The following is a 23,088-nucleotide window of genomic DNA, read 5'->3' as shown; positions in this document are numbered from 1 at the left end:
GGTCTGGCGGTGATACATGTGCATTGGACTGGATCGGGAATGCTGAACTTGACAAGGGTGTGCTCATCGACACGGATGTTGCTGAAGTTGGTAAAAATAGGGTCCAGGAGGTGTCTGGCAACGTTTGTATGTCCCTTTACTTGTTGGGAGAGGCCCAGATGTTCAAGGTCTTTAATGAGTGCTCTTGAGATGGGTTTGGTGTGATCTTCCAGATGGAAGTTCAGGTCAATAGAATTGCTAGCATTGAGGGTGAGTGATGCAACAAAGTCTGCGATGGTATAGATGAAATTGGTGCATTGTGCTGCTGGTCTGTAGATGAGAGTTCCCGTTTGGTATGATGTTGGCTGTGATGTGGTGCTGGGACAACAGCTGTTCCATGTTGGAGGATGACAGGTTTTTGTGGATGATGGCTTTTGTTATTGGGATGCTAAGGTGTTCACTATCTAGCGAAGATGTAGCTGTGGGCATGCACTGTATTATAATAACTTGGCTTTTGAATCCATCAATGCAGTCCATGTGCCCACTCTTCTGATGATATCTTGTGTTGTGGTTATGCAAAGGGTAGTGCCCTGATTGTACACTCTACTGATGGTGTAGTTCTGGGCATGTGCAGTAGGATTAAAAGAAGGCCATCATTTTTTGAGCATGCACAATAGAATTATATAGCACCCTTGTGTGTAGGCCAGGACATGTAAGGCAGGAGAATACCAGGGAGCAATGGATTAATGACAATGTGTGAGTAAACTACTTTTTAAGCAGTTCACATCGACAAAATACCTTGGGAATGATACCAACACTGATGGATAACCCCTAAAGCCAGCGCCTAAGGGGTTTAGGCAAGACCACTGTAGCTAATGACTAAAAGGAATTGTCTAAAAGCCCTTTTCAGTACTTGTAAGAATGTGTGTATTCTGTGTGGTGTGTGGTACTGTCGCGATTGTGCAGCCCAAAAGGGTATTCCCTTGCCGAACGCCCCGCTTTTATGGACATCACGCCCGGTTCCGAGGTAACCGGCGTCCCGGGAACTACATGCCCCATAACACCCTGAGGCACCAAGCGAAGACCCGGCCTTAGTCCTTCCTTTGTGCCTATAAAGCGCCTCTTCCCGGAAGGGTCGGCGCTTGACAATCTCGCCCGCATTGGAGTCTTGGTTTGTGGGCGGATGGTATTCCCCGCCAAATTCGTATTCCCGATTGCTGAGTCCCTGAAGCCGCTGAGTGGATCCCGCGCTTGAACACCGCAACAGAAGGCGTCGCGGAACGGCGCTCGTCTAGGCAGCCGCACTACACCCGCATTTCCATCGCGCCCTGTTGCTGGAGCATCAGGTATTTAGGCCCCAACAAGAGGAAAGACATAGCGAGAGAGACGCTGGAACCGCGTCCCCCTCGCCTCGAGACTTCCATTGGGTGTTCCGCTTCCCGTGCGGAGACCTCTCAGTGTTTCCCCTTGCACAAAGCCAAGCTCGCTGTGAAGGGAACAGCGAGGCTTGGAGTACTGACTGTCAGAGCAGCAGCACACAGCTTGCCTCGCGCTGTGAAAGGAAGAGCGAGGCTTGAGGTGCATACTGTCCTTTTACGCTGTGACTACAACAGTGTTTGGGGATACACCTGGAGTGACAGGTTGTTGGTCCCCCCCTGGGCTTACAGATTGATGCCAGAGACTCTGAATTGCCTGCATTCCAGGGTGTATAGGCCCCCCTCTGAACTGGTAATTCCCCAAGCCATTGTGGGGAGGAACCCGTTTTCTACCTAACTGGAACTAATTGCCTGACCTCTGCAATCATTCCATACCCTTGCTGCTGTCATTATATTGTCCCACTGGGAGAGTATTGAAGATTTCCGAAACCCTCAGCTAGGGATAGGGTGACAAGGAGTATTCAGAGCTGCAGCATTTCTTATTTTCTCCACTTCCCTTTTCCCCGGGGTGCTCCCTTGCACAGGGGTGTTCTGTTCCTCCGTGAGAGATTGCGCCCGGGGAGGTGGGGGGGGCTCCTTATCCGTCATCATCCCCGCTCGCTAATCCTCCAGGTTACTGGCATCTTCATATCTCGTGCTACTGACAGATCACGACAGGTATGTGACAACATTAACTTTCTTAAGAGATCTAAAGCTGCCTGTAGGCAAGACTTTTGAAGGTAACAAGGACAATGTATATTAGGTGTGATAGGAGATCATCATAAACATTGGAGTGAAAAATACAGCAGATGCTAAAATGAATGAATGATTTAATATCCAAACAAATCTGCCCTTAATTGGAGTAACGATTTAAGAATGATTCGTGTCTGATAGTACTTGATGATCATGCCATAACTGGACTTGTATAGCACCTTCGTATTACAGATTTAAAATCAACTGTGTTAGAATCCAGGGGCCTTACATTCTTTGTGCATAAATAGCTGTATCAGAGTAATTGCTCACCCCGCCTAACATTTTAGGTCATCTATTGCTCAGAATCCATGCAGTGTATCAAAAATGTGTTAACCCTATAAAATGTATTTAGTATAATTCATATTAGTTCACAAGTCTAGTATTTATTTTTATGTATTCAAATTGTCCAAACATCCTCACCTGAGCAACTTACATACATTTTATATTTGGGGCCATGTCCCTAAGAATGCAAAGCCTGGCAAACAATTTTAAATTACTGCACATAAACAGCAAGAAACTACTACATTTCAGTCACTGTAGAAGCCACATGTGATCTGATCACCTAATAGTGTGGCATTCTTGTAAAATTGAATTCCCCTCTTCATCATCAAAACATTCATATTCTGTTGACATATCATCAAAATCTGATGCACATCAATTCTTAGTCAATGACCCTGATGATTTAATATCATGATAAGTTACATGGGCTTGTACTCGAGATATTTAGGACACCGATTAAGGATAGGTATAAAGATACTCCATACCACGACATGGCTGATGCACCTTTTATAGAAGATTAGTTATCAAAAGAAAGATATATCATGAGACATCCTGTTCATGTCATTAAAGCCAATCACAATAGACCGATATTAAAGAAAAAATATGGAAATCATCCATTCTGTCATCTCATTTAGTTGGTACCCAAAGGTATTATGGTTTGCCGTCGATGTTATGATCAAAAGAAATACGCTCCTAATAATACCATCCACCTTGCTTCATTCCTTCTCAATTCTGGTATTTGACCAACTCTACTATTTTCACTAGCTAATGTGAACACAACCACCTCTTTAACAGGACTTTCAAATGAAAACATTAAGAGCAAGCCTGGTCTCATCATTATTCCAGAGCTGGACTGACCTGCCCTAACCAAGAGACTTCAATTGGTAATGGTGTGTTATGCAGTGTACATTATGTTTAACAGAAACTTGGCTTTCATTAATTAAGTGTGAGCTGGATATAAAATGTTCCTACATCACTGGGAGGATAAACTGGGATGTGCTTTGGTTTGTATACATATTGTGGTAAACACCAGTAAACTTTCCAGAATGGCAATACTTCAGCTTCTCTCACCGAAAAGCACTTAAAATACCTCAACTTTCAGTGATATGTTGTTGGTCTACAGCCCCTTCTCCCTGTGATCAATCACTAAACTAAATGAAACCTGTCTCAGATTTTCTTTGATTGTGGTAGTGTTTTGATACTGGCAACTTAATTGTGTGGTTTAGCTAACCACCCATCCCTCGACCATGTTGCCCCCTGGATTTACTCTCACCATTAGGTATTAGCCCATTGGTGAACACTGCCACACAAAGGAAGAGTAAAACACTAGAGTGCTCATTACAGCTAGACCGTAATTCTGATTTGTTTGGTGACGGATGGAGCCAGACAAATTGGGAATTACAAGTACCACAGAAAACTGCAACTCCCATATACGTTTTGACAAAGACATTTTCCTTGCTAAAAACAAGTAAGATGTGTAGGGAACAACAGGCATGGTAAAGGGGTAGTGCAGTTACACAATGGAGCAGAGGAGGTGAGAGCTAGGATGCCCTCCAACCTGATAACATTGCCAAATAAAGTCACAGGGCCTGATTCACAAAGGTAAACTTACACTTTTGTGTAAGTTTATGATTGTTTGCTATTCACAAATGAGAAGACTGTCCTGTCTTTTTTATGTGGGGAGACTCCACACTTGTAAAGATACTACTCTTTGTGAATAGCAAACAATCGTAAACATAGACAAGAGTGTAGGTTTACCTTCGAGAATCAGGCTCTTCGCATTTTAGAATAATGCTAATAGGGAGTTAAGTGTGTACCAGACACTGTGTAATTACTTGGATTTGGCTAGTTGTGCACCTTTCAACAATGAGCCAGAGGTAGCAGCAAATATTTAACACAATAGCCCTTACATGCAGCTGCCTTAGTTATGATGAGACACCTTGCATCAGCAACAAAGGGACAACAGGTGCATGCAGCTGCTGTATCCCAAAATCCTCATCCTCATCACTGGTGCTTACTCATTAGTAGATCACGCTAGTGCAGTGATTAATGCTAATACCACTAGATTGAGTGACTGTTTCTATCAATGATTCTGATTCACTTTGGCCCAACTGAGCAAGACTTCTCTCAAATTGATTACTAACAGTGATCCTTTGGGCTCTGCTCACAATGTCTGCCATGGGGAAGTAGTGAAATATTTTGCTTCAGTTCTGGTCTTGGAGGTTAGCAAATTAATATATTGTTATTTACATTCTTGACTCTTCCAACGTGGATGGAAGAAGCTGATGTTTACAGATTCCTTTAAAAGACAGTTGTTTATCCTCTTACTATCGAACTATTGGCCTATTACCCCATTGCAGTTGTACTGAATATGGTGGAGAAAATAGTGATTGCCAATATGATATCCTCACTTGGGAATCAAGTTAGTGGTGGTTGCTGCCTTGAATGAATTAAGAATGCAATCCGCTGTATCTGTATGTCTGCTGTGGTCACGCCTTTGAGACCATCCAACAGTAGTCCATTCTCACCAGACTGCACACTATCTCAATCGGGTTCTAACCTTGATTGCATATTTTCTTGCTGCCGTACTCAGTATTTGGCTAGCCCACGGATGTATGATGTCACTTAGCACACCGTTACTTCACAGGTATTTACTCCAAAGTTTTTACTTCGCAAATACCATTACTATGCATGATTTTAGTGCGCATGCTTTTACTTTGCAAATACATAGTAATACATTCAAAATGCGTTTGCTTAGCAGCTAATTATTACGCATACTGTTACAACACGTTATTGGTAGTTTAAAACAAGAAATTTATAGTAATAGTAACCTATCCCCTGGCACAAGATGCCAGGGAAATAGGGGTTTTGGGTGGGGAAGTATTTTAAAAATACTTGTTAAAAATTAATACTCTGGTTTTATTTTAAATACCAGAGTACTTTTTTTAATACTCATTTTTAGAAATCTTATAATTTTATAACATATGTCCGACATCCATTAAATAAAATATAACAAAATCATGTCTTTTTAAATATCTAATCTTGTCTTCATCTAAAATACATAACAAGATGGAGATCTTTATCCTCTGGCCCAACCCCTCAGCATGGGACGACTCCTGGTGGCCCACACCGCTGGGGACACCCCCCGCACCTACCAACCACGCACGCAACCTGGGAGTCATCCTCGACTCGAAACTCACCATGACCACACTAGTCAACGCTGTCTCCTCCACCTGCTTCAACACCCTTCATATGCTCCGCAAGATCTACAGATGGATCCCAACAGACACAAGGAAAACAGTCACCCAGGCCCTAGTCAGCAGCAGACTCGACTATGGAAACGCCTTCTACGCCGGAGCCCCGACCAAAGCTCATCAACAGACTGCAAAGAATCCAGAATGCCTCTGCACGCCTGATCCTCGACGTCCCGCGCTGCGACCACATCACCCCCCACCTGAGGAACCTGCACTGGCTCCCAGTCGACAAAAGAATCACCTTCAAGCTCCTGATCCACGCACACAAGGCACTCCACAAGACCGGCCCAGCCTATCTCAACGGTCGACTCTCCTTCTACGTACCCAACAGGAAACTCCACTCCGCAGACCTTTCCCTGGCTACCCACGCATCAGTAGAACCACAACCGGAGGCAGATCCTTCTCCCACCGCGCCGCCAAGACCTGAAACACCCTCCCCCTCAACCTACGACAAACCGAAGACCTTCTAACCTTCGGGAGACGACTCAAGACCTGGCTGTTCGACCAGTAGCATCAGCACCCCCCCCACTCCCCACCCTCAGCGCCTTGAAACCCTTGCGGGTAAGTAGTGCGCTTTACAAATTATTTGATTGATTGATTGATTGATAACACGAAAATAGCAATGTAATACACACTTAATAACATAATTAGATTTTGAATGCGAATCTCACTGAACCCGCAATTGAAGACAATAATTTTAAAAGTCATTCAACTTTTTCTACAAAATCACCAATCTAATCACAAAATGGCTGTTATTGCAAAAGGGAACGGAATGATATATGTAATTTTAACTCGCAAAATTAAAATATATGTTCAGTCATGAAAATAATCACCCTAAAAATCGATTGAAAAAATCTTTTTTATTTTAATTTGAGGACTAGTCTACTAAAACATATATAAGCAACCATCCACCATTTTGAGATCAGATGACTTCTGTCATTCACAGTGTTGAGACTTTCAATAATTCAGTATTTTTAAAATACAACTTGCCAGCACTGCTACGATTTATGCAACTCCTCCTCTCCCCGCAGTATCCTCTGTTTCACGTTTACTCATTAATGCGTGAATGATTCTTTAATCTATTGAAATAGAAAAAGGACAATTTTATCCATAGCAACTAATAGTAAACTGTGGGAAAACTTATATATTATACACACATTTAAAAAAAATATATATATATAATTATTTTTTTAATAAAATAATCCATTACATTAGTTTTACTATTTTTTTATTTTTTATTTTATCAATCTATTCCATAAATAACCTATAAACGAGCTAACGCTATTATTTAAACGATTTAACAAATAAAAATGTATTACAATACGCTAACAAAAAAGAAGAGTTTTCTAAAAACAACTTACCTTCACAGCTATGTTTAATGCATCTCCTGCTCTCCTCTCCGATCCAACCTCTGAACGACATTAATATGTCTCTGTTTACTTTTTTTTAAATAAAATAGATAAATGTCAATTTACCCACCTTTTTTATTCAAACATTTTAAATCAAATATTTTCTATAATCCTCTTTTACATTATTATTATAATACTGTTCATTTTTCTCAATAATAATAACCGACAATCAATTTCACAATTAAGCTATATGCTGAATAAAGGTATCAATAATACTTAAATCTTTTAATCGTTTACTAATCAATGTCTTTTAATGTATGCATCTCCTCATCTCCCCGCTTGAACGTGCTGCCTGCCAGTCCACCAGTCCACCTGTCTCCCTGTTCTTTTTACCATTGCCACAGTGACTCCGTGCATATTTTAATTAGTTAATTCTCGGTTATTTTTTTTAAAGTACACTATGTTGTTCATCAGAGTGGCAGAATATTAACAGAATTAATACTCGGGTATTTTTTTAAAACATCCCGTTTTGCACTAAATAATAAGATCTTTAATTTGCACAGTAACTCTATTATGCGTAGTAAGTGCATGTGCAGTAATGGAACATGCGTAGTAAATGCATGCAAAGTAAATGCATGCTAAGTAATGGCATCTGCGAGCTAAAATATGCGTTGTAATGGTAATACAAAGTAATGACCGCCAACTAAAGGTAGAATACCCTATTCCACATCCAAACTGAATGGAAACAATTTGAGATCCTACTTCTATGCCATCCATTAGGCTCGATTTTTTTAAGCTCCCTATCTGATTAGAAATGCTGAGTTTATATTGTCCCCAAAGGTTCCTTGAAGACCCAGGACAATTCTATATCACTAATCCATTTTCTTCACAAAGTAACCTTCTCTCAGTCCTCAGTGTGGAAATTTTCATTGTCAAGCGAGCGAATATCGGTCAAACTTTAGGAATCGTTTTGTTGAATGTAGCACTCATTCATCCAAAAAACAATGCATCATGGCAGCCTATAATTATTTTAAAAAATTAGCACAGTAATCAAACAGTAGTCACGTTTATTAAAAGCCCTCGTTCACATGATGAAACTATTGAAATCAACAAAAAATGCCCCATTTCTCGATTGAAGTTCCCTTTTTATACACGAAAGGACATCGAAATACGGCAACAGGATTATGTATTGTCATTCCATGTTGGATTGAAAAGCCTCACTGCATGTAATCATCAATGCTGCTCTAAAGTCTGTATGTTCATGAAGTACACAGAGGCAAAGAAGTGAAGCAGACATGCCATCATGTATGTACACAAGTCTTTTTAAATTACAGGTGTTTGTTTCGATCTTCGTTACTGTTTGGCCTTCACTGATGATAACTACCTTAAATCATGGAATTTGACTACTCGGATCAATGATCAATCTCTGAGTGTCAATGTGAACAGAGGCAAAAAGCATGATGGCATTCTGGAGGTTGTTGTTATGGAACATTTTCCAAGGTGAGTTGAAAATATGAATGTATAGCTTATTGTTAAAACATGTAGATTATAAATTAAAAGTGAAATACATATGTGCTATTTGCCTAAAATAGGAAAATTGACTGATGCAACCCTGCTGTAGAAATGATGCGCTTGGTAAAGAGCTGAGTGACAGGTCAGATCACAGGTTCAAATCGCTGTCCGGCCACCTCAGCCTTGTTAGGTCGATAAAATGAGTACTGCTGTTGCTGAGAAATAGCCAGGCACAAAGAGACAGCTTTGTGAGGCACTTTTCAAAAATAGTAATACAGATTAAATCTTAATGCTCTCTCTATTGCAGCCTACTCATTGGGCAGCTGCCCTGTGGTCACTCGGAATTTGATTGTATAAGCTACAACTACTTCACTAGACAAATCGTCCATAGATATGCCATCATATCAACCTCGCTATGAAAAAAATCAAGCCTTTCAGACTTGAAAACAAGAATGACTATTCAATGCACAGCTCATCTCAAGACATCTGTATCTATCTATCTATCTATCTATCTATCTATCTATCTATCTATCTATCTATCTATCTATCTATCTATCTATCTATCTATCTATCTATCTATCTATCTATCTATCTATCTATCTATCTATCTATCTATCTATCTATCTATCTATCTATCTATCTATCTATCTATCTATCTATCTATCTATCTATCTATCTATCTATCTATCCCTTCAAGCAGCAGCCGAAGATCTTTACACAGCATCTACTCCATCACGCACAGAAGGACACGGCACCACCAAGGAGGTAATTTTTAGCTAGTTACGATTTATTTAGACATACCAGCACCAGGGTGAAAATGGCCAACGCGTATCAGCCGTAGCCTCCAACAGGGCCATAGAGAGATTGTGTAGAGTGCACCTTTTGAAGGGACAGAAGTCCTTACCCACACCTCAACAAAAACTTTATTAACATAGTTGAGACACAAGCCAATATTATATACAGTCAAACATTGTAACTCCAATACCCATCCACTTAAGTTAGTTCATACAAAACATTGCACCTATATCTTTTTTTGTATTTACACATTTCAAAAATATTCTGTTTCTTTTTGTAAAGGTCAAGTCAAGAGAGAGAGAGTAAGAATAAGATTTAGAAATGAGAAAGAGGAAGAGAAAGAAAAAGGGAATGGTGAAGTACCCGTTTCTATGAAGAGCAAAAGAAATCATCCGAGTCTGTACAGCTCTTTCATAATTTCTTAAACTTTCCCAATTTTGGAATCTTTACAATTTTTACAACATTTTAATGTTCTCCTCTCAAGTCTGAGTGCATGAATGTTTGTACCCCAATTTTTGTTGTATTTTAAATTTTGAGTTCCACACAACGAGGAGCACAAGAGAGTCCCTCTCTATTGTCATTGAGCGTAACAAAGGAGATATTTTTAAACAATTCTATTTGGTAATAGTCCCCACTATCAAATTCTTTTCATGAATTTGCAAGTAAATAATTGTAGCCCATTTTTGAAATATCTGCCCTTCAAGTTCATAAAGTGCATAATGCATTATCTCACTAAAGTGCATGAGGCTTTCATACATTTCCATTTGGTAATAGTCTCCACTATCAGATTATTTTCATGAATTTTTCAAGAAATTAAATATGACCAACTTCTAGAATAGCTACCCTTAGTGAAATATCCACCTAACTATAACATGTGTGAAACCTATGGTTTTTTAAGTGAATATATATATATATATATATACATTGGATCCAATCCTAGTTTCCCATAGTATGAAACAGGCGCTGACTATATATATATATATATATATATATATATATATATATATATATATATATATATATTCACTTAAAAAACCATAGGTTTCACACACGTTATAGTTAGGAATTAGCATTTAAAAAACCTTGCAAATTCACTTAAAAAACCATAGGTTTCACACAGGTTATAGTTAGGTGGATATTTCTCTCGTAAAAAACCAATGAAATTCCCCCGTTATAGTTAGTTCAGATAACTATAACTCGCGCGCCCGCAATCCACTGCTGATGACGTCACATATTACATCACTCAAGACATGGTCAGTGGCATCACTCATGACATCACTGATGACATCATCCTTGTGATAGAGTGGCGGTCACGCGAGTTATAGTTATCTAAACTAACTATAATGGGGGAATTTCATTGTTTTTTTACGAGAGAAATATCCACCTAACTATAACCTGTGTGAAACTTATGGTTTTTTAAGTGTATAGTTATGTATATGCTTTTAAATGCTATTTTCTCAGGAAATACTGAACAGATTGACACCAGACCTGCAAAAGGCACTTCCCTGATCTGAGGACTACCTCTCTGCCAAATTTCAAGTAATTCTGTTCAGCCGTTCGGGCTGTACCTTCGACTAAAGGTCCTATAGAAAAATGCATTGGGAAAACGTGTTTTGGGACCCCCCTTTTTTCTCGGCCCCCGCTTGACGAATCACCCCGAGACTTTCAGGGTAGGAGCTGAGCGGAGCGCCCCATTAGTTTTGAAAATTTCGCGAAGATTCGTCAACCGGCGCCAAAGTTATTCAAAATAGAATTTTGAGATTTCCTATGGAAACACAGTCCTAACTATAACTATCTACTGGCGACCGCCAGTAGATAATATATATATATATATATTTTTTTATTTTTTTCACTAGCCATCCTCAAAAGTAAAGGATGTAGATCTTCACCTTCACCAATATATATGCACATCTGCCACATGGAACGCCACCAATGCGTTTCGACTATCGAGTCTATGTGGCAGATGTGCATTCACTAATAAATCTACTTTATGAGACTCTCCCGAAGTGCAGTGTTTTAATCCTTGTTGGCTGACTATTTTCGGAACATGGTCCCTCCCCGGCACCAGCTGTGCAAAGAACACACTACTGTGGACCAACTTAGTGGATAATATATATATATCAGAGATGCCACGTAGCGAACATAATAGTGAAAAGTACTGTTTGGGAAAGCTGTAAAAGTCAGTGAAAGTAGAAAACTTAATAATTCTGCAATGTTCTCAGCAAAGATAAGAATAAAATAAAACAACCAGCAGATTGTAACATTCAGCATGGAGTACGAGCATAGCAGCAGGTCAAAGGCATCACAGTCTATCGACTCGGACACTTCCACTGATTACAACAGCCCAATGCAAATCACAATGCGGGTCTCGGGGGAGAGCCTCACATAAAGATTGGTAATCACCGCAATCCTCACCCAACAGAGTGAATACTCACTGTGTGTCCAGTCACCAGATTTGCCATGGCCTGCTGAGGGAAGCTGTAGAGTACATGGCAAAACTCCATCTCCACGCTGAAAATCAGGTGATTTCCCTGCGCCGAGTCACCGTCTCCCACACCACCCACGCTTCAAAGTACTAATCCCGAGGCTTCCTGTGGGGGCAGTCGGAAAAGCACTTCCATGCTAGCTCCTCCAAGTTGCGGTAAATCCTGCCGCCCAAAACAACTGGTGGTGTGTGAAGAACATCAACCGCTGATGGTCAGTAATAATATGCAAAATCCCTGTTACCATAATGAAAAGAGCAAGCACACGAAGATTGCATGAATATGGCTTCTTTTAATGAGGTGGGCCTCCCACGACCCAGCAGCCAAGAGACGCGTTTCGGCTGTAACAACAGCCTTTGTCAATCTGATGGACGCCATGTTTTACACTTAATATAAAGTACCCAGGTCATTGAAATAGTAAACAAACTGAGAATACCTCATGTTAAAACACACAAAAAATAGAGTACCTAATACATATAAAATACATTGCGCAGTGTGTGCTGACATGAGGTCAAAATTGCACAGTATAACATGTTAGATATACCAAATCTACTTCTGTTAATTAATACCAGGCACCAACTACCCCACGTGGCACTAACATGCCAATTGGGCTGTTAAAATTCATATCATGATGTCGACCAGAAATGCCTTGTCTAATTACGAATTCTGCTTGCTTACCAAATGCTGAACATATCTTTCTGATACTCATATATTAAAATGCATAAAATTCTATCTATTGAAGAAACAACGTTTAAATAGTTATATACATTTTTTCAGACATTCAACAGTACTATGTATACCCCTTAAAACCAATTGTCATCGCATAGAGGTTAAGCGCAACCACATCATTATAGAGGAATCCCGAGGGACTACTGGTCCCATAATGCCCTAATGAAGCAAAATCTATTCAGAGATGGCACGTAGCGAACATAATAGTGACAAGTACTGTTTGGGAAAGCTGTAGAAGTCAGTGAAAGTAGAAAACATAATAATTCTGCAATGTTCTCGGCAAAGATAAGGATAAAATAAATCAACCAGCAGATTGTAATGTTCAGCATGGACTACAAGCAGAGCAGCAGATCCAAGGCATCACAGTCTATTGACTCGGAAACTTCCACTGATTACAACAGCCCAATGCAAACCACAATGCGGGGTCGGGGGAGAGCCTCACATAAAGATTGGTAATCACCGCAATCCTCACCCAACAGAGTGAATACTCATAGAGTGTTACAGTCTGTTGTAACAACTATGCCCGAACTCATCTGGAAGAATTATCTTGTAAAGAATAACACAAATAATGATTCGTGAATTGTTTTTTCCTGTATGTTTTGAAAGTTCTTTGTCAATTGCCAAAGCTTGTTGATTATATTTGCAACAGTCTCGTGTGAGGAATCTCCATGCCAATGCTTGTTGATTATTTAGGCAGTCTTGTGTAGCGAAACGCCTTACATATTCAAGTATAAAAGACATGAGGCTTTATTTCTGCTTGTGCTGCTAAAAACGTGGGTCACGCTGTATTAGTCCTGTTTGTGCAGATTGGAAATGCACGTTAAAGAACACGTTTTATTTTTGACAGTTGCAATCACGTTCCCTGATCACGTTCCCTACAAGCGGACCGGCGTTAGCCCCAACACGTGAATCACTGGTTCCTCCGCGTTACAACCCCACCCTCCAGCCACTCTATTTAAACCCTTAGCATCCCTGCAAACGCGCTTACGCATCGGCTCTCGAGCTCCAGTGAAGCTTCCTGCAGAAAATCCTCCACGATCGTGCATCGGCTCTCGAGCTCCAGCGAAGCTTCCTGTCCGGTCTCCAAAGTCTTCCCTCGTTGTCACGGAAACCTCTCCAGCTGCTCTTTCGAATATCCGGAGTCACACGAACAGATTTCCTACGGGGAAAAGAAAGCAATCAGAGAAAGGTTGCCCAGTCACCAGATTTGCCACGGCTTGCTGAGGGAAGCTGTAGAGTACATGGCGAAACTCCGTCAGATGATTTCCCTGCGCTGAATCTCCGTCTCATACACCAGTGGCATAACGAAAGATGAGGGGGCACCCCTGCAAGGTGCATGGAGGGGCCCCCCTCCGGATTGAATCCGTAGCTCTTAGGCCTTAGTGTTGTGCTAAGGGGGCTCCCTGCAGCTCGGGGGCCCCCGCACCTCGGGGCTGCTGGAGCCTGTGTTACACCACTGATACATACAAAGATATATATAGAAACATACACATCTATATACACACACTCATATATATATATATGTGTGTGTGTGTGTATATATATATAAATATTCACTGAAAAAAACATAGTTTTCAGGCCTGACATCACTGATGACATCGTCCAGTGAATGTGGTTTGGTTCGTTATTTAAATATGTATTTTATATATATAGCAATTTGCACTGAAGAATGAGTGGATATATAAATATAAATATCTGGATGGAGGATTTAGTAGCAGTGTGATTGACTGTTTACTTGACTAATTTATAGTGTCTCACTAAATATATTGGATAGTGACTAAGCTGTGTGAATATGTGTATCACTTTATCAGTGATTGTGTAAACTGCTTCTCCAGTTGGTTACTAGCTATGTGAAAGTATATATTAGTTATTGATTAGTTAACTGAGTATTTGTATGGGAGAGTGAATATGTGTGTGGTTCGGTGGGGGGTGTGTGACTGCCCAAAGATGTGTGAATAGTTGATTCAGTGGGTATGTGAAGTTAAAACTACATGTTATAACAGTTGTTTGGGTGAGTGAATATCTTTATGGGTGTGGCGATGAGCAAATATATGTCTCAACAAACTAGAAAAATAAAAGCCAGTGTATGTGTCAGTTGTTGTATATAAATAGGTATACATAAGACTCAGTGATTGTATAAGTGACTGTATGGATAACTGTATACTTGTAATAGTGATTTTATAACACACTAAGTAGGAGTTATTATCTATATGAATAGATGAAGTGGTGTTTTTATAAGTGTATAGCTAAGTAAAAGTAAGTATGATCCATTGTTTGCATAAGTGAGTCGTATGACTTCATAAGTGATTAGGCTGTGTGCTGGTGTGTAATGTCGATATAGGTGTATAAGTATATTTGATAGTGTTCTATTGATCATTAACAGCATGTATGAGTGAATCTATAGGTAAGTGATTAGATGTGTGTATAGATCTAGGAATCACTGAGTGGGTGTTTAGAAACTTGTATTGGTGTGCCAATGGTTTTAAATCTGGCACTCTGTATTTTACAGGGAGTGATGAAAGGTTATACTAGTTTATGATGAGGTGTATCTGATTGTCACGTGGATGATGTCATCAGTGATGTCACTGACCATGTCATGAATGTTGTAATATGTGACATCATCAGCAGTGGATTGCGGGTGCGCCAGATGTAGTTAGTACAACTAACTATATCGGAGCAATTTTTTTAGTGAATTTCAAAGGTTTTGTAAATGACAATTTTTAATGTATTAATTGTTATACTGATTTTTTCTATACTGATTTACTACATTTTTTAAACTATTTATTTTTAGGTATTTTATTTTTTTAATTACATTATAATTACATTATACATTACAATACAAAATATACTTTCTCAGAATGAATTACTTTAGTTTAAATACTTTGCAAATAGGCAATAGACTTTTAAGTACAGTAGTTACAGTTGTTGCAATGGGTAACACAATTTCAAACACAATGCAACATTGAGCTCAATGTGAATTTCTAGTCAAATGCAATTAGTTACTTTATGGATTACATTTCTAACAACAGGACTGGATCCTAGATTCAGTCCTTGGACATCTCCTGTAAACAGTTGAGTAAAAGCGCTTTGGTTACAGTAGTGATTTTTAAGGAATATTATTGTATTTTAAAAGTTGACCCTTAGAAATGTTTTCACATAGAATCACCAATGTTATCCTATGGCAGAAAATTCACTTAGCAGGTAAGTAGTGTTATCGTTACGTTTTCTTACTCAGTGGTGGATCCTGGATCCAGCACTGGTAAATCTCCTGTAAACAGTTGAAAGAATGTGTTTAAGTCATACAGACGATTTTTTAGGAATATTTTTAGTTTGTGAAAATAGACACTTAGAAACTTTTCTGCTGAAAACCACAAAATGGATTCCTATGGAAGGAAATACAAGTTACTGGTAAGTACGCTTAGAATTACTTTTCAGGGTCAGTGCTGGGCTAAAAGATGCAGCACTGGGTTCTCTCCTGATAACAGGTGAGTAAATCCGAATTCGTAGGTCGGCTGATTTTAGAGGAAAATTTGTACGTTTCAAAAATTGACACTTAGAAACTTTTCTGCTGAAAACCACACAACGGATTCCTATGGAAGGAAATACAAGTTACTGTTAAGTGTGCTTAGAATTACTTTTCAGGGTCAGTGCTGGGCTAAAAGATGTAGCACTGAGTTCTCTCCTGATAACAGGTGAGTAAATCGGAATTCGTAGTTCGGCTGATTTTAGAGGAATTTTTGCACAATGGTGATGGAAGGGGGCGGGGCTGCATTGCAGAAAGGTGTTCAGAGGCCACGCCCCTTTTTACAACACTCTGCAACGCAGCTCCGTGGCGCTTACTGGAGGTACCTGGTGGGCTAGTTGGCCCCCAGGGGACCTCCAGATTGAAGAGGAATTAATTTCCCAACTTAAAACGTGCCACAGAGCTTGTTTGCACACATATCACCTCAGGCCCCGACCCTGCCTTCACCATTATGCAAACGCACCCCGAGGCGCGTTTTAAGTTGGGGGATTAAGTCCCTTTGAATCCTGAGGGTCCCTGGGGTCCAACTAGGCCACCAGGTACCTCCAGTAAGCGCCACAAGGCTGCGTTGCAGAGAGGTGTAAAAAGAGGCGTGGCCTGGAGCACCTCTCTGCAACGCAGCCCTGTGGCGCTTACTGGAGGTACCTGGTGGGCTAGTTGGCCCCCAGGGGCCCCCAGTATGGAAGGGGAATTAATTCCCCAATTTAAAACGCGCCACAGGGCACGTTTGCAGAGTGTGCTTGTGAGGGGGCGGGGCCTAGGGACTATCGCGTCTTTTTTTTTTTTCTTTTTTTTTTAAAGGGGGTCTGTGTGGCCCCCTTCCTTTTACTTTTTTGTGGCCCTGGGGACCCCATCCCCCAAGGCCTCACACCCAAATCAAAATAAAAATAAAAAAATGTACGGGAAGGGGGCCGCGTGGCCCCCCTCCCGTGGCCAATTCCGGGGCATGGGCAACTTTTAAAATCTTTTTTTGGAGGGGGGCTGCATAGCCCCCCTCCTCTGGCCACTTAATGCCCCGGCGACCCCATTCCCCGGGGCTAGCCATTGATTTTTTTTTTTTGTTAGTGCTTAATGGGCCACTTATGGCCCTGGGGACCCCATCCCCCGGGGTCTGGCTCTTGTTGGGGACCGTGGGGGGTCCCCAATCCCCCCACGGTCCCAGCTGGCTCCCCGCCTCCTGCGGGAGCCGGCATTGCTTTTCCACATGGGGAGCAGCTAACATGCTGCTCCCCATATGGAAAAGCAATCTGCTTTGCTTCATTGAAGCGAGAGCAGGTTTCCCTGCTCTCTCTTCAATGAAGCAAAGCAGTTTGCAATGGCAGGGTGGGAGCCGCAAGGCTCCTGCCCTGCCATTGCAAACAGCAGTGTCCTGGGGTGGGCACCCCGGGACACTGCAGGAGCCGGCCCTGGGGGGTTGCGGTCCCCAGGGCCTGTGCAAGGCTCCAGGAGGGGGGCTGCGTGGCCCCCCTCCAACATTTGTAAAAAGCCCCGGGGGTGGTGGTCCCCGGGGCTGGGGGGGCCTCAGAGCCCCCACACCTAATTTGAAATAGCCCCTGGGGTGGCGGTCCCCGGGGCTGGGGGGGCCTGAGAGTCCCTCCACCCAATTTGAATAAGCCCTGGGGGTGGCGGTCACCGGGGCTGGGGGGCCTGAGAGCCCCCCCGTACATAATTTCAAAAAACCCCAGGGGGTGGCAGTCCCCGGGGCTGTGGGGCCCCTCTAGGCCCCCTTTACATTACATTTATTGCCCCCAGGATTTGCCCCCCTGGGGGCTAGATAACAAACCAGCGCGGGAGCCCACGCTTAATTTTTTTTTTTATCGGCAGTGTTAGACCTGACATCCTTGGCGTGGGTTTTTCCCCTATCTTTTGCCTCTGCTACCTGGATTTTTGATGCTGTGCTGGATTTCGTTTTGCTGGTTTAGATGCTTCGGACACTCTGCCACTGCTAATCAGTGCCAGAGTGTAAGTGCTCCCTGTGTAAAATATCGTATTGATTGGATATACCTGATTGGCATATCTGTATCACCATGAAGTCCCTAGTAAAGTGCACTGTGTGTGCCAGGGCTGGTGATGACGGATGCTACTAGTGGGTCTGCAGCGCTGATTGCGCCACCCACCTGTGTAGCCCTAAAACAGTGTCTCAGGCCTGCCGCCGCAGGCCTGCCTGCAGTCCCCGGACTGCCATGTCCCCCTGGCCAGTGTCCACACTGGCCGGGCCTAACCCTTCCCTTTTCATACACGTCAGTCATCCCTATGGAAGGCCCAAGGTACCCCCCTGGGCAGGGTGCAGTGTATGTAGAAGGTAGAGCATGTACTAGTGCAGGTAACATGTTCTGGTAGTGAACACCGGCCATTTTGTGGGTTCACTACTGCAAGGTTATCTTGTTCCATAGGCTATCATGAGGGAGGCGGGTGCCAATGGCTATCTGCCTAGCTTCTCATACGAACAAGATAAGACATGAGTGTTTGATATCCCTGAGCACAGCATTTAATAACACATCTTTTAGGAGAGATTGTTTTTAAATCCTGAGTTGGAGAACAGTACTTTTTAGAGAGTAGCTGTTCTCTTGTCTGACCCTTCTGTGTGCCTGGGCGCGCTTGTGGATTGACTGTCTGGTTTGAGAGTGACAGGGGCTGGGGATCCCCCGGGAGGTTGGCTGAGTCAGCCCTCTGCTGAATGGCGACAATCGCAAGGAGAGTGGAGGGAGGAGATAGCACCTGGGATTGAATAGGGCTGTGCCTGCCTGCCACTCTGCTGGCTCCACCTCCTGCTGGGCGGCTGACGACCTTGCCCCTCGCTCTGAAAAGAATGTAGAAGCCAGGAAAACAAAGTGCTCCAGCAACACCCAGAACTGGATCAGACCGGGCTCAGGACCCACTTGCACAAAGACTTCAAAGACTTCTAGGGGTATAAGTACAAGACCCCTGACAACAGATTTTTAGATTCGACCATCGAGAGGAACCTCTGCTGAAAGACGGACCGCTGAAGAACTAAAGGAAGATTGCCGTGCTGTGTGCTCTAAAGGCTGACCTGTTCTGGCGTACAACTGAAGCTAAGGAGAAGAAGGGGTCCTGCTGTGTGCTGACCCTATCCACTTGACCAAACAAGACTTTGCTGTGTGCTGTGTCTTCAACTGAATCTCCAAGGGCCTGAGAAGAGCTGGCCTCCTGTTTCGCAACCCAGGGATAGAAAGGTTGCCAAGAACTCAAGACTCTGCTGTGTCCCACCTGCGCTGCTGTGTGCCGCAGGGACCGTGGACTGTTCTACCAAGCTTCTCAACATCTGCCTGTAAGGTGGGCTGGCTGCTCTCTGTCTCGCTGGAGAGTACCGCACCGAGCCGGGCCCGACGCGGTTGCCGCATCAAGAAGATCGACGTGCTCATCGGCACGTGCTTTGCCGCGACCCGGAGGCCTGAAGCAGATCGAGAGTCGTATTTCCCTGCTCTACGAAGCCGCGCTGTGAGTGGCTAACTCCGGTGACGTCGACATCGTCACTGGGGGCTCGTCGAAGGAGTTGTGGAATCCTTGCATCGAACAGCCCGAGGAGCGCTTGTACAACGAGCGCAGCGACACTGCCGGAGCAACGTAGTTGCCTAAACATCGAGAGCCTACAAACTGATTCATTCTCCGTTAGTACCGAATCACTCAAGAGACTAGAGACTATCGTCTGACGATCCCGACCAACCAAGAAAGCGAATATTGTGTAAACCTGTGATGCTTGCCTTCAACTGCGGAACTTAGATAAAGATATATTATTTTTGATATAACTCACCTGTGTGGTCTAAGTTTGTGGTGTGCGGAGGGGGGATCATTGTGGTGTCTACGTGCAAATACCTTACACATTGCCTTGGGGATAAGCCTGTCTGCTCGAGCCAAGCTACCTAGAGGGTGAGCAGGGGTTATCTACCGTGTGTGTCCCTGTACCCTGACTAGAAGCAAGGGTCCCTGTTTGGTCTAAGGTGTATACCTCTGCCAACTAGAGACCCCCAGATCTAACAGGCAGGATGTGCGCATCCAGTGCGCATCCTCCCGTTTTTTTTTTTTAAAATATTTTTTGGGGCCATTGGGGTACTTGTGGGACCCCCTGAGCAGGCCTAGGGGGTCAGGGTGTTTCTACCCTGCCCCCTTTTTGCGTTTTGCGACTTTTTGGGGGGGTTTCTTGGGCACAAGATGGCTGCCAACACTTCCTGATTCAGAGTGTTGGCAGCCAATTAAAATATAGCTTGTGCACGGCATGGTGCGCTTAGGGTACGCGGACTCTCCGAGGCCATAGATATATATGTACTTTTAACTGTCATTTTCTCTGGAACTACTGAACGGATTTACACCATTTAAGCAAAAGGCACGAGTCTGAACTAAGGACTACCTCTTTGCCAAATTTGGTGTAATTCCATTCAGCAGTTCGGGCTGTAGCTGCGGCTAAAAGTCCTATGGGAAATTGCATGGGGAAAACGCGTTTTGGGACCCCCTTTTTTCTTGGCCGCGCAAAAATTAAAAATAAATACATAACTTAGCATTTAAAAAACCGTACAAATTCACTGAAAAAACCATAGGTTTCACACACGTTATAGTTAGGAATTAGCATTTAAAAAACTTTGCAAATTCACTTAAAAAACCATAGGTTTCACACAAGTTATAGTTAGCTGTACATTTCACTCGTAAAAAACCAATGAAATTCCACGTTATAGTTAGATCAGGTAACTATAACTTGCGCGACCGCAATGCACAATGTGTCATTTCAGATGTCATCATTGATGTCATGAGTGATGTCACTGACCATGTCATAAGTGATGTAATATGTGACGTCATCAGCAGTGCATTGCGGGGGCGCGAGTTATAGTTACCTGATCTAACTATAACGTGGAATTTCATTGGTTTTTTACGAGTGAAATGTACAGCTAACTATAACTTGTGTGAAACCTATGGTTTTTTAAGTGAATATATATATATATATATATATATATATATATCAAAGCTCCAAGTTTGCCCCAGCTGTTGAGGGTGCACTCCGGGATCAGCAATGCCCCATAGACTTCCCAGCACACAAGTAGCAGCCTGACGCGTTTCGCTAATATAGCTTTTTCAAAGGCCGTTTCCCTCTGCATCTCGGCAATGTACGCAGCTCTTCATATGCACCCATCCAGGGAAGAGAACGCAGGACTACATATAGCACAATCCTGTGGGTGACTGCCATGAGAGGCTCATTAGAGCGTAGCCTATCAGAAGGCGGCAGATTTGCATATGAAGAGCTGCGTACATTGCCGAGATGCAGAGGGAAACGGCCTTTGAAAAAGCTATATTAGCGAAACGCGTCAGGCTGCTACTTGTGTGCTGGGAAGTCTATGGGGCATTGCTGATCCCGGAGTGCACCCTCAACAGCTGGGGCAAACTTGGAGCTTTAATTTTCACGTGGCAGGCCCTGCCACGGAGAGTGCACCACCGCGAGAGAAGAAGCGGGTCGAGAGCTGGGAATCATACCTGGCTTTGTTCGAGGGGACCAGTGCTGGAATCAAGACCTCTCAGTCCATAGGGCCCATTCAGGGCGTGCATTGGTGGACCTCCCTAACCGGCACCCATCCAGGGAAGAGAACGCAGGACTACATATACCACAATCCTGTGGGTGACTGCCATGAGAGGCTCATTAGAGCGTAGCCTATCAGAAGGCGGCAGATTTGCATATGAAGAGCTGCGTACATTGCCGAGATGCAGAGGGAAACGGCCTTTGAAAAAGCTATATTAGCGAAACGCGTCAGGCTGCTACTTGTGTGCTGGGAAGTCTATGGGGCATTGCTGATCCCGGAGTGCACCCTCAACAGCTGGGGCAAACTTGGAGCTTTAATATATATATATCACTGAAGAAAATATAGGTTTCAGGGGCGTTATAGTTAGTTGGACATTTCACTCGTACAAAACCTGTGAAATTCCCCCGTTATAGTTAGTTCCGCTAACTATAACTCGCGCCCCCGCAATGCACTGCTGATGACGTCACATATTACATCACTCATGACATGGTCAGTGACATCACTGATGACATCTCAAATGACATCAGTGATGACATCACGGATGATATCATCCAGTGACTGTGTGTTTCTCTAAAGTTTAAATATGTTTAATATATATAGGGAAAGTCGTATTGAAGAATGAGTGGGTGTTTAAGTGTCTGAATGGATGATTTACGTGACTGACTCTATAAGTGAGTGATTAAACATTTCTTACTGAATGCATGGGTTAGTGACTAAGCTATGTGAATCTCAGTATTCGTCTGTCTGTTGATGTGTAAGCAGCTGCATGGGTTTGTGAATAACTACATGAGTGTCTATATGAGTCATTGATTGGTTGTCTGAGTATCTGTATGGGTGCCTGAGCGTTTGTGTGTTTGGGGGTGTGTGCATAGATGTGTGAGTGGGTGAGTCACTGGGTGTATGGTTTCAAGAGTGCATCTGTGATGGACTGTATGGGTGGGTGAGTGTGTGTATGGGTGTGTTAGTGAGTGAATGTATATCTCAGTGGTACATGTGTGAGTAACTACATATGTGAAAGGCAGTAAATATGTGTGTTAGAGTATATAAATGGGTATAAGTGAGAGTGTGTGATTGAGAGTGGCGGTATAGATGAGTGTGTGCTTGTATCAGTGATTGTATAAGAGCGTAAGAATGTGCTAGTATTTGTATGAGTAAGGGAGCTGGTGTGTGTATAACTGTATAGGTGAGTAAATGGGAGTGTGATTAATTATTTGCATTACTGACTACGTGTGTGAGTACCTCTATGGATGAGTGGCGGTGTGTGAGTGTCTATATAGGTGTATGAGTGCATATGATAGTTCTGTACTGAGTGACCGTAAGTATGAGTGACTGTACGGGTGAGTGAGTGGATGTGTGTGTAGACCTAAGAATCAGTGAGTGGGTATGTAGTTATTGGTGTTGGAGTGTCCATGGTTTTGAGAATGGCAGTCTGTAATTTAGAGTGGGTGTATTAAAAGTTATATTAGGGTGTGAGAAGATACATGAAATTATCACA

The 23,088-nt window shown here is 42.7% G+C and overlaps 1 protein-coding gene across 1 annotated transcript in view; it reads left to right on the top strand.

Moving 5' to 3' along the window:
* The window catches only part of LOC146862667 (uncharacterized), a 457,539-nt gene that overhangs the window by 291,582 nt on the left and 142,869 nt on the right, over positions 1-23,088 (top strand). Inside the window, exon 25 of the mRNA XM_085641888.1 lies at positions 8,364-8,529. Within this exon, the coding sequence (XP_085498014.1) occupies positions 8,364-8,529 (166 nt within the window). The remainder of the gene's footprint in view (positions 1-8,363; positions 8,530-23,088) is intronic.

Source organism: Triturus cristatus, chromosome 2_2 (assembly GCF_964204655.1).
Source record: "Triturus cristatus chromosome 2_2, aTriCri1.1, whole genome shotgun sequence".
In the NCBI taxonomy this organism is placed as follows: Eukaryota; Metazoa; Chordata; class Amphibia; order Caudata; family Salamandridae; genus Triturus; species Triturus cristatus.
Note: the sequence above shows the minus strand (reverse complement) of the source record. Positions and strands in the feature narration are given on the sequence as shown.